At 38.2% G+C, this 16,418-nt stretch overlaps 1 protein-coding gene across 4 annotated transcripts in view; it reads left to right on the forward strand.

Annotated features, from left to right (window-relative positions):
- CEP78 (centrosomal protein 78) overlaps window positions 1–16,418 on the forward strand; it is a 31,376-nt gene extending 14,958 nt beyond the window's left edge. For 2 of the 4 annotated variants that reach the window (XM_027634697.1, XM_027634696.1), the window contains exons 12-16: window positions 647–790; window positions 8,019–8,096; window positions 10,366–10,532; window positions 12,242–12,395; window positions 13,554–14,413. In XM_027634697.1, the coding sequence (XP_027490498.1) occupies window positions 647–790; window positions 8,019–8,096; window positions 10,366–10,532; window positions 12,242–12,395; window positions 13,554–14,090 (1,080 nt within the window). In that variant the 3' untranslated portion in view covers window positions 14,091–14,413. Of the gene's footprint in view, window positions 1–646; window positions 791–8,018; window positions 8,097–10,365; window positions 10,533–12,241; window positions 12,396–13,553; window positions 15,646–16,056 lie in introns of those variants that run through there. The other 2 variants (XR_003526236.1, XM_027634698.1) reach the window with 2 other exon arrangements.

The following is a 16,418-nucleotide window of genomic DNA, read 5'->3' on the forward strand; positions in this document are numbered from 1 at the left end:
AATTAAACTGGCTCACAGAAGGGTGTGATGGCTGCTAACTTATACCCTGCTCTGGCGTAGGCTTCCCATGGACTGCAGTCCTTTGGGAAAACCTGCACTGCCACAGGATTCCCATGCACTGCAGCTCCTCTGATCCGTCTGTCTGCTCTGACATGGGTCTTGCCTGGCTGGAGTGAGGGTATTGGCTCCACCACGGAGCACCTCTTCCTGCTCCTAGTCTGCTGTTCCCTCTGTTTTTTCTCACTGTCTTTGTTCCCACCTCTTCTTCCTGTCTGGCGTTTTTTGCCCTTTGTTAAACCATCTTACCCTGATGCTCAACCAGTTTCACTGCTGGGCCCAGCTCTGCCCTGCAGTGGGTCAGATGGTACCAGGTGTCTGACGTGGGGTAGCCCTGGCTGTGCCTCACAGGGACCCTGCTGCTAAATCCTCACCACATGTACCCAATATATGCACACATAGGATTGGTTTTTTTTAATATTGTTTTATGCAAATTTATTTCAAAATTATATAGCTGGACAATGTATATACATTGTCAGGGGCTCTAGGAAACAACTGTATTTAAATTAAGCTTTTGATACAATTTAATCTTTGATTTTTGCTGTGCATTGTAATGCTGTAAGTGGGTGTGGTTTTCTGGTGTAATTAGACAGGTGTTCCTGTGAAAGTGACAGTAGAAAGTGCTTCTACATTTGATACTGAAGACACAGAAGATTTAGGTGATATCATCCACTATCCTGATCTGGCAAGATCAATTGATAAGATTAATGTAACAGAGTATCAACAATTAGAGGTAAGAAGCATGTTCTGTGCCTTAGACTCCATAAAGGCAAGTTATATCAATTAAACCATGTTTTATTCAGAAAACTGTTGTTAAGCAAATAAGTAGCCATGGAGCAGGATTTCAGAATAGCTCTTAATTATACTGCATTATGTCACACAAGGTTTCATTTCAGAAGATGTATGTCAAATATGCACTGGATGTTCGACTTCTTAATATTATAATACAGATACGTACGCTATAAGCATATTGTCAAATCACTGCCTTAATAAGAAAGAACTTAGTACACACAACTGCAATATATGTAATTTCTCTGTTCCAGTCTTGAACCATAGTTTGCAAATCTTTCGATCAGTGTTATTACTTGTTGTATTTTCTTCCAAGTATTTCCTTTATAAAAGTAATTTAATGTTATTTCTGTTGTATTTTCTTCCAAGTATTTCTTTCATAAAAGTATTTTAATGTTATTTCAAAGAGCTAAAATATGGTAATGATTGTTGTGTAAAAATTATTACAAAAATAGCTGAAAGACTGTTAGAGCTTCATTTTATAATTGAGTTTAGGGTGGCTTAGAGCAAAAGGACTGTACAAATACTGCAATACTACTAGACTTCTTTGGGAATTTTTTTAATTGTTTCGTTGGTTGGTTTGTTTGTTTTTTAAACCTATATAAACTTTTTCTTTAGACCTACCTTTTTTCTCTCTAGAACTTTTGTTCAGGAAGGTTTCAAGGTTTTCACATGTTGCCGAGACTTAAAGTTGTATAGGGACTTTTGTTGAGGGTGAGTTTGTTACTGTTCCTGTGTAATTTATCAACATTGTGCTGTGTTGGTGGCTTCAACACTTATCAAAAGCATTGTGTATGGAATCATAGAATTCCATGTCATGTGAAAATGTTCCATGTAGGAACATAGAACAAGCTCGAAAAAGTTCTATGTAGGAAGTACTGTGCTTTCAGGAAACACTTCATGTATTTATTTTTGGTGTTTGGAGAGGGAGGAATATTATCTTCAGGACACAGGGCAGAGGCAGACATAACTTGTGCTTTGAGGAAGGGTTGTCATGCTGACCTATGACATCAGTGTTACCTGTAGAGCAACTGTAAGGAAGGGATAATTTGTGATTAATTTGGGCTACCTTGGAGGTAAAACTACCAATTTTAGCAATCTATCCCAAAATTGATTTTAAATTTTCTGTGCTTGTAAAACTCCAGATTTTCCTGACTTTCTGAATTTGAAAACCAAAATACTTTTTTATGCCATGGTTGCATATCAGATGCACTGTTTAAGCAGTCTGCAGCTGTTCCTGTACCTCACCCATCCTTGTTATTACATTGACACGAAGCAGGTTTCACATTATGGCAGAACCGAACTACCAACTTGTCACCATTGAATGGGGATGTCTATTTCCTCTCTGTGTCTGAGTGCTTTTTCATTTCTTGCTTCAGTCTTTTCCTCTTGTGTCTTTTTTCGTGTTTTTCTAAGTTGATTCAACTTGCTGATATGAAGAAAACCCATGTAGTTGAACAAGGAGAAGTGCAAAGTCCTGCACCAGGGAAGAACAACCCCAAGCACCACTATCTGCTGAGGGCAGATCATCTGGAAAACAGTGCTGCAAAAAAAGGCCCTGGGGGCTCTGGTGGACACTAAAGTTGAACGTGAGCCACCAGTGTACCATTGCAGCAACGGCGGTGAATAGCATGCTGGACTCCATTAGGAGGAATGTTATCAGCAGGCTGAGGGAGGCGATCCTTCCTCTGTGCTTATGAAGCCACAGCTGGAATACTGTGTCCAACTCTGGACTCTCCAGTACAAGAGAAATGTGGGCAGACTGGAGAGAGTCCAGCAAAGAGCCACAAGGATGGTCAAGGGACTGGAGCACCTCTCCTGTGAGGAAAGGCTGAGAGAGCTGGGACCGTTCAGCCTGAAGGAGAGAAGGCTTGGGAAGGGATAAATACCCAAAGAAGAGGGTGCAAATAGGATGGAGACCATCTCTTTTCTCTGGTGCCCAGTGACAGGAAGTTACACAATGGGCAGAAGCTGAAACATAGGAGTTTCATTCTGAACATCAGGAAACACACTTTCACTGTACGATTAACTGAGCACTGGCACGGGTTGCGCAGGGCAGCGGTGGCGTCTCCCCTTAAAAGATATTAAGCAACATCTGAACATCTTGTTGTAAGTGGCCCTGCTTGAGCAGAAGGTTGTACCAGATGACTTCCAGAGATCCCTTCCAGCCTCAACCAGTCTGTGATATTTTTCCAGGATAGTGTTCAGCTATCTTAACAACTCACATTAGTTTATGTGATTGGGGGTGTTTCAGAAACCCAGAGTATGGTAAGTGGCAGAAGTCCGTGGCTCATAAGGTGAGAGAGGAAGTGGAGGACTCTTTTATCTGTATTAATTTGGCTTAGGTACTGTCATTAAACAGCTTTTAAGGCCCAGCAGCTTCAGGGAGGAGTTGTCTTGAGCAACTTACCTAACTGAAAAGTAATCCAGTGTATTTAATTGTAGCAGGCCTCTCAGTAAAGTGAGACAACAGCTGTGCTAGAACAATGGTGGGAATGCAGAATTGGAATAAACAGTAAGAGATGGGAACTCCTTAAACTCTCACTTTGCCATGAAAGCTTTCCAAACGTTTTATGATGTGACTAAATGACCAGACTTTCACTTTAGTATGCAAGTCTATGAGAACTTCTCTGCATCCTTCTGCTCAGAAAGGGGCTTTAAGCATGCTGCTTAGTGAAACAAATAGTACTTAGTTGTGTTTTCTGTAAAAAAATGCCTTGGGTAAAGAAAGGCTTTATTTCTGCTTAAATGAAAAATAAGAACTGATAGATACTAATTCCTTCCACTAGAGGGAATTGAATGTCAGAGTGGGTTCTGATGAAGAATGTACTTGAGGTAACTCCCATATTTTTAAATTTTAACTAATGATTTAAATGGTGAACTTCACCCTTAGTCTAGTTACCAGGTCAGCTCTTTCCACATATTACTACTTTGTGCATTACAAAGAAGTAGAGATTGCATTACAACTTTTTTTAAAATAAGGACAGCAATGTATTCAAGGAGAAAAACATGGCTAATTAGTTCCTAAATTTTTTAAAAAATATTTTAATTTTTTAACTTCAGTTTTATACCTCTGTCTAGTGTTCAATAGTCATACTGCATACGGTAATTCTGAGGGCTATATATATTTTTGGTATGCGATTTTATCTTAAAGGCTGTCAGTGCTGTCTTTCTGGGCTATACTTCTTGAAGACTTAGTCTTATAGCTTGGATATATTTAGCTCTCTCTGATAAAATGCATCTCTGATGCATTTTAAAAATTTTTTTCAGCAAAAAGACTAGGGCATTGCGTCAACTAGTGAATTTCTTAAAAGCAAATGAAAGAGTGAAGTGTGCATATACTTGTAATTTAATGTTGACAAATATGTTTACACATATTGTAAGGTGTAAGGCATCTTCCTTTAAATGCTAACTTTGATACTGCTTATGAGGACATGCAGCTGTAGCGTTCAGTTTGCTTTTGAAGTCAGTCCATAACCATCAGGAGGGGTCGCAGCTGACTGGAAGCTGGCAAATGTTGTCCCGATTTTCAAGAACGGCAAGTAGGATGACGGAAACTACAGGCCTGTCAGTCTCACTTCAGTGCCTGGTAAAGTTATGGAGAAGATTATTCTGGGAAATATTGAGAAACACCTGAAGGAGAACACAGTCATTGGTCAGTCATTGGTCACAGCCAGCACAGCTTCATGAGAGGAAAGTCCTGCTTATCCAACCTGATTTCTTCTTATGTAATCCACCTAAGTTGATTAAGGGAAGCCAGTTGATGTAATCTTTTTGGATTTCAGCTCCATCTTGGGCCCTGTGCTCTTCAACATCTTCATAAATGAATTGGACGCAGGACTGGAAGGGATACTGAGCAAGTTTGCAGATGACAAAACACTCAGAGGAGCTGTCGACTCCCTGGAAAGCAGGGAGGCCCTGCAGAGAGACCTCAACAAATTAGAGGACTGGCAATCACCAACCATAAGAAGTTCAACAAGGGGAAGTGCTCGATTCTGCACCTGGGATGGGGCAACCCTGGATGTACCGGGGAATGAGATGCTGAAAAGCAGTGCTGTGGAAAGGGACCTGGCGGTCCTGGTTGATGGCAAGTTGAATATGAGTCAGCAGTGCCCTGGCAGCCAGGAGGGCCAACCATGTCCTGGGAGGCATCAGGCAAAGCATTGCCAGCCGGTCGAGGGAGGGAATTGTCCCGCTGTGCTCTGTACTGGGGTGGCCTCACCTTGAACCTTGAACATTGTGTGCAGTTTTGGGCACCATAATATAAGAAAGATATTAAGCTCTTAGAGAGCATCCAAAGGAGGGCAATGAAGATGGTGAAGGGCCTTGAGGGGAAGCTGCGGCTGAGGTCACTTGGTGTGTTCAGCCTGGAGAAGAGGAGACTGAGGGGAGACCTCATTGCAGTCACAACTTCCTTGTGAGGGAAAGAGGAGGAGGAGGTGCTGATCTCTTCTCTGTGGTGACCAGGACCCAAGGGAATGGCCTGAAGTTGTGTCAGGGGAGGTTTAGGATATTAGAAAGAGGTTCTTCACCCAGAGAGTGGTTGGGCACTGGAACAGGCTCCCCACAGAAGTGGTCACAGCAACAAGACTGACAGAGTTCAAGAAGCATTTGGATGATACTCTCAGGCACATGGTGTGACTCTTGGGGATGTTCCTGTGCCGGGCCAGGAGTTGGACTTGATAATCCTTGTGGGTCCCTTCCAATTTGCCATGTTTTGTGATTCTCTGATTCTGTGATCAAATATTGTGTACATTTAAAGTGTGATAAATGAAGTTTAAGCAAAACAAGAAAAATTCCACATTTCTGTTTAAAAAATTGTTGTAATTTAACTACTTAATAAGCCATTGCCCTTTGACATTACAAACCAGCAATTTGAGGAAAAAGGTCATTGCTGTCACCTTTAAAATTATCTAAAATCTGTCCACAACAAAAATACTATAGAACTAAAGTCTCTAAAAAACACCTGAAGAAAAGTACAAAGATCAGTGTTTACAGAGCCATTGTGCTGTCTGCTCTCTTATATGGATCTGAATCATGGGTCATCTACCGCCACCACCTGCGTCTCCTAGAACGCTTCCATCAATGCTGTCTCTGTACAATCCTAAACATCCACTGTTCAGATTATGTGACCAATACATCTGTTCTAGAACAAGCAGCTGTCACAAGTATTGAGGCCATGTTACTGAGATCACAGCTGCGCTGGGCAGGGCATGTCTCGAGGATGAAGGATCACTGCCTCCCTAAGATCTTGCTTTATGGTGAACTTGCCACCGGCTGCTGCAAGAGAAGAGCCCTGAAGAAAAGATACAAGGACTCCCTGAAACAACATCTCAGCCTTGGCCATATTGATCAACATAACTGGTCTACTCTGGCCTCAAATTGGGAGGTCTGGAGACACACCATCTATAACGCTGCAGATGCTTTTGAGAAAGCACGCAGGATCACCCTTGAGGAGAAAAGACAATGCAGAAAGAATCGTGCCTTGCAGAATATACCACCTAAGGAGTCTTTCTGCTGTGCCTTTAGCAACTGGATGTGTCTATCTCGTATTGGCCTTTTTAGCCACCAACGCACTTGTAACAAACGTGGATAGTGCCTTCCCAAATCTTCGTTTGTGAAGCCTAGCCATGATGATGAAAGTTTGTAAAGTAGAGTTCCTTGCCAAAAACCCCCTACATCTCAGAAACTTTAAAATACATACACATACATATGCACACACATTATAAATGGAAATGTAAGCATTCTGCAGGTCTGTGGTAGCTATGACTGGTCTTCAAAGCTAGGGTATGGGATTCCAAGTTACACATCAAGTTGTGAATGCAGAAAATTATGGTCACTATTTCCTGTCTGTAAGAGACATTACTTCCACATGTTCTAACGTTGATTGCAGTAAGACTGTGGTACTTTTGGATGGTTCTCCTTAGAGAATTGCCCCCAACTCTATGCCTGCGGGTTATATACTGACTTGTACAGGTGATGCTCATGTGTTCTGATGATAAAGATAAGAATAGCTTTCTAGTTCTAGGGTTAGCTTGGTTGATGCTATTCTAGGGATCATAGGAGTGGGCTTCACTGGGCAGTAGTGACAGACTCATAACCATCACTTAAGAGTGGTTGTCACTGCGAGGCCTATATCTAGATTATTCTAAAACCTGCATCTTTGAATCAGATGCAAAAGACCGTTGCATCTTATAAGACCTGTGAGGACCTCTTTGTATTTGGAGAAGGATTAGTTTTACTACATATTCTGTTTCACACCAGTCGTCTCAGATGATTGCCTATATGAAGTACAATAGTATGCTCTTGAATAAACTTTTATAGGAAACAAAGGATTTCAGTACTATTCGGATCTCTGCTTCTCTGTAGAACTGGTTGATAAAGTATGTATAAAAAGCTGTGTCTTTTTACATATAGGTGCTCGTGTATCAAGTGTGTAGAGAAATGAAGAAGTTTTGTATACTGTTATTTCATATAGTGTACCCTCTGAAAAATAGATTAGCTTGATAATTTTAACAGTTTTCACCTTTTAAATCAGAAGGCTCTGTTAAGGTGTGCAGGAACAAAAATTCTGATTTGTTCTTCCATGTCAGATGCTCTACTGGGATACAAGAAAATGTAGTATTGCTTATCAAATTCTGACTACTGTTACTGAAACTGAGATTCACCACTTAAAACTAATAGAATACACATGTAGGCATCTCATGAATAAGAATAGAATATGTTTATTAGATGTTTGGCTGTGTTCTTGTTAATTCAACACTAAACTTGGGATTGTGAAAATCTTATTTTTCTACTGAAGAAATAAGTGAAATCAGTTGTAAAGAGTACAGTTCTTACAGCTCAGAATTTTGTATTCTTATTGCTGTAAGAAGGAATAAAATCCTGGATAAAGAATACAGGCTGATAATCTAGAGACTTGTGCTGCAATTTCATGTTATCTGTTGCAATATTACAAATCTGTTGAGCAGATTTCTTCTTATTTTCTTCTTAATTTTTTGCATCCTAGAGTTATGTACTGGTAGACATCTGTCATGTATTTTCTTAGCAGATAAGTTTTTGTTTGGAATGCCATGTGCTATTTGTTAATTGGACGTGTTGAATTTTCGAATATTGCATGTTAATCTGACATTTTGAGGTAAATTTCTTGATCGTTTATCTGTGTTTGATAGTTGGAGCTGGAAGAATGCATGTTAAAACTAAAGGAAGAACAAAGAGCTAGAGAGAAGGCTGAGGAACGAGTAACAGAGGTAAGATACGTAACTGTTAATGATCTTTAAAGGAGGCACTGATCAAAGTATCCATGTGCTTAATTAGGAGTAATTATCTATGACCACTAATGTGGTGGCTTCCAGAGTTTCAGTTCAAAATCATGTGGATCATTTACTAGTCTGTTCCAGAGCCTTGAACTCCAGATCAAGCTACTCTTTCAATGGGTTTTGTTCATTTGCTAGTTTATGATCTGGGGCATCCTGATACTTATTTTTCTTTAGAAAGTGATTAAATCTGTTTGTAGTTTGCACACATGGATGGTTCTTTGTCTCCCAACTCACTGATCATGACTTGTGCTGAGAACCTCTTTGTTGCAATTTGATATGGTTTGAAGCTGGCTCCCTGCCAAGTCTCCAAACCTTACCACAAGAAGTCCCCCCCCCCAAACCAAGGGAGAAGAGGGAAAAAAAAAACAAGAGAACCGAAACGAGAGAGAGGCAGCTAAAGCAATATATATAAAAATATATTTACACTTATATTGCATTTATATACAATTGAAATATATATACAATTTCAAAAGGAAAAGGGAAGGGGGAAGGGAAAAAAGGAACACAAACAAAATAAAATATACACGATCAATAGCCCAAGATCTAGCAACTAAAAGAGTTAGCAAAAGACTATCTTAGTACTCTCCTTGGGACAACAGAAAGTCACACTGGAACGATCACCAGCAACCCCTGTCTCCCAAGGTCGGCAAGGCCTTACCAGGCCTCACTCTCCAACCCGACAGACTCAACAGCAGGGAAACCCGCACCTCCAAAGCCACTGGAAGGAAAGAGAGGGCGAAGACCTCTCCTCCTTTCTTCTTATACCCTGGCTTATGTAAAAATCATAGGGAATACTGGGTAAATCTGGGCACTTCCTTGGTTACAAACTGGTCACCAAGGAAGGCCTAGACTAAACTACCACACAGTTATTGTTTATTTTGGCTTATTCTGTACCTTTGATTTTTAAGCTTTGTTTCCACAGGCAATAACCATATTGGATGCTTGTCTGCATGCCAGTTGTTGTGAAGTGCAACTTAGTTTTACAAAACTGAACAACTTATCACAGTTAAATTGTGAAGTCTTCTTTCTCCTGTCTGCTCTTGCTGACCTAAAAATATTCTTTTGCATCAATAAGCAGAATTTCTTCTAATAGATTGCATGTAAGATAGTGTAAACAAATGGATTTAGTTCTTAGATATGAGTGGAGGGGACTGAAAGTGATGATACCTGTTGAAATTTGAGCACCAAATGGTACCCCACAGTACAGGGAGCAGATATCCACAAAGGACTGCACTCCACAAGGTTCATTGTAGAGATCTTGTGCAATCATCCACATCTTCCTGTAATGTGATTTGCACCAGTGGGCTCTTCTGGGTATCTGTTGTTTGAATACTTAAATGCTTTTTAGGCTAAACACCCCCTGAAAGAAATCTTTTTCTGTCATCCTAGACTGGTTGGATGTAGCACCTTGCTTCAGGAGAGCAGATAAACCAACTAGGAGTAATCTTTAAAATTGTTCATTTTGATGCTCATTTAACATCTGTAGCATACTACAGAATGTATAAATTTTTTGCCCTCTCATAATAAATGAAAGAAGGAAAGCCTGTGGTAGCATTTGATTGCACAACTGTAATCTTAAATAAGTGTCTGAGTTAATGCTTCCCTCAAACACAAAACCTTGTATATCCTGCAGTTATCATTTAACTTTTAGTCTGTCATCAATTTGATTAATATTCAGTGTGGAGAAAAATTGAATCATCCTTAACTTTCAATTTTCAGATGCACAGTGCAGGGAAGACTTAACAGTAGTATGCATTCCCTCTGATACAGAGGGGTGAATATAAGGAGAACATTGGCCTTTGTTATGTTTTTTTACTAGTAAAATAAACTCTTTGGTGTTAATGTGTCATATAATATACTCACTACTATGTTGAAAGCTAATTTTTTTCTGCTTATACTTGTTCTGTAACATTCTGTACATACTGAAGACAGTCCTGAGCCAGCAGTTTTGAGTGCCTGCAGCAATATCACTATGGTAACATAGAATTACAGCTGTGGATAAACAGATCTGCACACAACTCAATATAACAGTGCCTGGAATGTGTCTGGTACAGCAAACTCTGTATCTGTTACTTTAGTTACTATGGGTATTTTACTTTGTGATGCTGCTCTTTAGGCTTGCAAAGGTGAGGTTTGATATTTTTGGTTTTTTTAACTGAAAATGAAAAAAATTTCTTTTTTTCCCCCCCACTCCACGTAGCTGGAAATTGAAAATGCAAGATTAAGGAATCTAAATATCTCCCTATCCGAGGTTCTTCATGCACAGTCAGTAACCAGCACGATTTTGGAAGACGAAGGTGTTCTAGGCAGCATTGAGAACTCTTTTCAAAAGTTTCATGCTTTTTTAGACCTCCTTAAAGATGCTGGGTAGGTTGTCACTTTACTCAAGTCTTCCTGTTTCTCCTTAGATCTTTTTCTGAAATTATTTTCACAATGAAGTATGCTGCCTTCTACCCCCCAGATTTATAGAACTGTAATTCCAAAGAGCAAAGGAAAATAAATTAGCCATGTATCTACTGTTTAGTCTTTTCCTAGTGGGAAGAACGTGATCCAAGCACAGTTCATGTATTTGTCCTTGGAAAAGGCTTTCAAGAAACCCATTCTTAAAGAGCAGAAAACTTCTATTATAACATGTTTCCAAGTCTGTATTGAATCACATGTGGCTCGTAGCATTCTCATGAGATGAAAGGCTCAAAATGCAGTTGAATTGGCTTCAGAAAGTGTCCTATTGCCTTGTGCTTTCCATTTTCTAATTGAAGTATGGAAATCTAGATGAATGAATCTAGTCTCTATTTAAATTCTGGGTTATTTATTATTATTTGAATTATTTTAGAGAGTATTGATTAAAGTTTGTCTTACCACTGTACCTGCAGTTTCTCATAGGGTGGTTCATCCTTCCCATTTGTCAAAGAATTTCAGCTTAAACCTGATTCGTAAAGCTTATGTAGTCAGGCATGGCAATCCCATCCACAAGAATAAAGGAATGCTATGAATATATATTGTAGTCTACTCTGCATATTCAGAGAAGATCAAAAAAGATATTATTTGCCTCCCACTTCCAAACTGTAGTGCTGTAACTCAGAACAAGTAACAATGGCCTCAAGTTGTCCCAGGTTTAGACTGGATATTAAGAAAAATTTCTTCACTGAAAGGATGGTCAGACATTGGAACAGACTGCCCAGGGACGTAGTGGAATCACCATCTCTGGAAGTGTTCAGAAAATATCTAGAAAGTAAACATCTAAAACTTTTTTTAGTGATGGATCTGGCGGTGTTAGATTAACAGCTGGACTTGATGATATTGGAGGTGGTTTTCAATCTTAATGATTCCATGATTCTATGATTCTAATTTACTGTAAAGTTCACCCCAAGGCTGTGTTCTGATTTTGTGACAATCAATTTACAGAGCAGGCATTACTTCAAGAATTAATTCAAAACTTTTGAGGAAGGGACAAAGGCATTTTCACTACATGACAAATATTTTACCATACAGGCCCTATGACTATTTGTAGTACTAGGGAGCTGCTCTGGAAGTTATAGAATCCTAATCACAAAGAGTGTTCTTCTCATAAGCTTCTGTATATCATATCCTGTGCTATCAAGTGATGACTGCAACTTCTCGCTTCTTACTGAGGCTTAAAACACACCAACTTGTAAAGTGGCAAGTGACACATCACTGTATTTGTGAAGCATGTCATGGCATTCATTACGTATTATGCTAGATTGGAGTTGTGCGCCAATCTTCTGCTTGAATGACAGAGTTTTGATCTTTGTTCTGTCTGACATGGAATCTGCCTGTCAGCATCCTGTTCTGAGTGCAGTGTCAACTAGGAGAAATTAATTTTCAGCCTCATAACACTTGAGTTTTGAACCTGCAGGCTAATTTGTGCAAAGATAAGAAAATACCTCTAGCTACTTGGTTTCATCTTGGTTAAGATATTGGACTTCTCATAAAATAGCAGAAAACTATCTTCAAAGCTTTAAACAGATTCTACTTCTTTTTCTGCTTTTGATTGTTTAGGTCTTTCAAAGGCTAAGAATTGTTTGTGTCAGTTTCTATTGGACTTTATTTTACAGACTTGGACAACTTGCTGTATTAGCTGGGATAGACCAGTCAGATTTTGGCCTTTTGGGGCATCCGCAAATGAATTCTACTCTCAGTAAGCCTGCTAACATGGTAAAGGAGAAGTCTTTTGAAGAAGAAAGACAGGAACATAACCAGAACAGCAAAGTAAGTCTATAGAGAGAATGCTAGAGACAAGTTTAATTGATACTTTTTAACGTACTTTCAAGCTGTTATTCCCCTCTGATTCATGAAGTATTACTTCAGCCTTTTACTGCAGCTGCAGTTATACAGATGGTAATATTTCAGTGAGTAATGTAAGCTTTTAAAGTGTTTGCCATTTGGAACATAAAACATAGTATTTTGTAATGTATTAAAGTATTGGTGGTAATTATGTTGTTTCTTACTCTGAAATAAGAAGTTCCAATAGTGGTAGACATTCATTAAAAATAAAAAATACCATGACTACATTTTTTAGAAACATTTAATAATGATATATAGTGGTTTTAAAAACCTAGTCTCATAGTAGAGACTAGTACAATGTGCCTGCTGAAAATCACAAATTATCTTCTAAGTAATTACAGTGTATATGTCCAGTCCTGATGGATTTCTGTATGGCCATGACATGAATTTGAGGCAATTACAAATTTTCAGTATTTGCAGATAGTTCATAAGGTTTTCATTTCTACTCTGTCAATTAGTAGAAAATCCTTTGGATTTTTCAAAGGAGATACTCAAGTTCCTGTAATAAAACAAACAAAAAAAACTAAACCCAAAACAAGCAAACAAAGAAAATCAAAATGAAAAGAACAACAAAAATAGCCCAGGCATAAGTTTTTAAGGCTATTAAAAATGAAGATACTGGCAGCCTATAGCCTTGTCCAAGTTGAATAAAACTGTCAGATCTGAGAATCACACTGCATTCCAATGTGTTCCTTTAACTGTTCTGCATTCCTCAAGAGCATCATGAGCCTCTAAAATATGTTAAAAATTTTGGGCTTAAAAAAAAAATAAAAAGTTTTAAAAGTGTGGGAAACAATTTCCGGTTTGAAGACTCTTGTTCTTATCTCCTAGTATAGTTTAGGTTCTTGTAGTGGCAAGTTATTGTGGGATAGACTTTTGGGACTCTACCTTTGTGAACTGCAAGCAAACGTAATGAATTGCAGGTATTTTTGAATGATAGAAATGATTAGGCGTTGGCTGCTTCAGTGTAACTGACACATCTTTGTAGTATAGATTTAAAGCTAGATAGGAAACTGTAATGTGGCTTCTCTGTGTATATATGGCAGTTGGAATACTGGCTTTTTTCCTCTCTATTTGCATCAGTATCTTCATTGGAATCTCTCATTTCAGAACAGAATAGGGGACATCCAGCTGTCTCTTCCTGGTACGTTTCAATCCCAGATGGTTATGAATAATGCCTTTTCTGCACTTAGAGAAATACAAGAACTTCAGACTGCTGGACAGCAGTACCAGCTAGGCTCATGGAAGGAAACTGAAGCTCAAAGAATTGACGAAAATAAAGAGGATAAGCCTCGCAGTAGTACACCAATATTCTCTGAGCGGAGAGTCAAACAAAATGAACAAGCAAAAGGTCACTCAGCAAGGCAGTTGCATTCATTTGCTGATTCCAGTGTACATATTAAAAGTGATGACAGCAGAGTATCCAGTGGTATGTCTGTTGAAAAAAGCAAAAATTCTTCCTCTAAGAAATGCATCCCTAGAGCAAATGAAACGGCAGCTCCAGCTACTGGAGCGAGAGGAAACCAAAGTACACTACAAGCAGTAAACAGCTCTGGAAGTGACACTTTAGGATCTGGTTCTGAAATACAGGAAAGTATACAAAGTGTTACCAGCATTTGAAATGGTTCTAAAATGTTTGGACTGTTCTTTACACTTGGTATATTAATAATAGATTTTGGATGTTTCAGTATAGTTTGTGAATTTTTTGTAAGGTAATGAAGACTTTGTTTTTAAAACATTGCATGTTTTTAAAACATTGCATGTTGTTTCATGTTTGCATTCCTTGTCATGAGATTTTGAATTTTGGAAACACATGATACACTTAAAATGGTACCTGTCAGTTTGTACTACATACAGAGGACTCCTGGCATATGGATTTCATTACCTACACTGATCTTGGTGTAAACTGTTTTGAGCCAATAAAGTTAATTTGAGTACAGTTTTTTTCCAGTGTTTATTTCAGTGTATTCCAAGGTAGGGCAAAAACGGTTTTGGGGGAAACATCAATTCCTGCCTAACAGTGTGTGGGTATGACATTTCCAAAAGTAGTGGAAGTTTCAGATTCAAAAATGAACCCAGAAACATCTCTGCAAGAAATCTTTAAATATAACCATCTTATTGTATACCAGTCATACCAGTTATTAGTATGATGCAGATTATAGAGTAACACACACTGGAAGGGACCTTTGGAGGATGTCTAGTCCAGCTCAGTTAGCTTGCTCTCAGGACCTAGAGAAATGTGAGAAAATAAAACTAAAAGAATATCATTGTTCTAAAACTCCTGGGATTTTTCCCCCAGCTTCTTATTTCAGTCCCTGTGCATAGGCAGCTGGTTTGCAGCTTCTGAACTAGAAGATATTTTTCACATACAGGAATTAGGCTGAACTAGGGGGAAAAATATTGTATAACTTTCTTTTTATTCTGAGTTCTGTCATGTGAGTTCTGGAACAAGGAAGATCTGTAGAAATTGCTGACTCCTATTGCTTTATAATTATGACAAAACCCATGAATCCTCAAATGGAAGTTTTCTACAGAGCAAATAGCACAGGTTTACCTTAACTATTGCAATATTGCACAAGTAATTGCACAATGAAAGTATGTTCTTTGTGCAGACTTTGTCACTTCAGAATATTAGAAGGTAATACGTTAATCTGTGTTATTTTTCACATACTTTCCCAACTGTTTTTCTAATTCTTCAGTCATCCTTTGCTTGTGATTTTGGTTTGATTGAACAATTACATGCAATCTATATATTCAGCATTAAAATGCTATCTGTTCCTTTTTTTAGAATTTAAAACTCTAAAGCTAATCCCCAAGAAATGCTGGGTAAAATTAAAAATTCAAAAGTGTTTGGATTTGTGAGGTTAGCAATTAGGAATCTGTTATTTGTCCTTAAAAATACCAAAAAGAACTTAGAACAGTTTATGTATTGAAGGCCTATAAGCAGATGATATAAAATACCTTTTATGCTAAGTACTTAATTTTATATATTCTTTTTGACAATATGAATTATGTAAAAAATAATAATTTAAAACAAAATTGATCAGGCAGTTTGCAATTAAGATTGGCATGTTTTTTTCCAGTGGATTAATACTTAACCTTTTTTTTTCTGTAAAATCAGAAACATGAAGGATTCTTCATCTCATCACTGGTGCTGTGGTATAGCACTCTTCCTGTAAGAATCTGTAGTGCCTACTTTATATATAGTTCTGTGTTGGATCTGAAGTCAGTAGAGACAATGGATTGAAGTCACCCAGAGGAGAAGTATTTTTTTTAAGGCTATCATGAATATTTCAGAAGTTTCAAGGGTTTTGCTTACAATTTAAAAATGCATTTACAAAAAATATTTTATACATATAAGTAATTATTTTGTATGTATATTTAACAATATTTTAATATAAAGTAAAATATTTTTGTTTATTATGAGTTCTCATATAAACTGTTTCATCCTTTTGCTGTTAGCTAATATTTTACATATTTGTGTTCTTGTCTGACATAAAAGCCTGAAATCAATGGGCCAGCTATTTGCTAGAGAACATGTTACTGTTTATTCATAAAACTCAATATTTTTTCTCTCTTCATTTAGGCTTCCGAAGAACTACTTTTCACAATTCAGAACTGCGATCTCTGGCAAACAAATTAACCTCAAACCCCTGTTTGAACTACCTGTATTTTAGGTTTCAGCAAAATTTGCTTGTCTCACTACTTTGCTGTACCAGACATTGCAGCTGCCTCCAGAAACAGTTGCCAGGTTGCTATGTAGTCAGTATTATTTGTCTTTAGTAATGACGTCAGTTTGTCAGGTATAGTACCAGAGAGAGAACTTGTGTACACTTGCTCTCCTTGAGTGAGCTGATCCTTTTCCAGCAGTTGTCAATCAATGCTGTCCAGCATAACATGAAGTTACCATGAGCCTAATAAAAGTTCACTGAAAACTCTGAAACTTTA

This window comes from Corapipo altera, unplaced genomic scaffold (genome assembly GCF_003945725.1).
Source record: "Corapipo altera isolate COAL_440 unplaced genomic scaffold, ASM394572v1 61411, whole genome shotgun sequence".
Classification (NCBI taxonomy): domain Eukaryota; kingdom Metazoa; phylum Chordata; class Aves; order Passeriformes; family Pipridae; genus Corapipo; species Corapipo altera.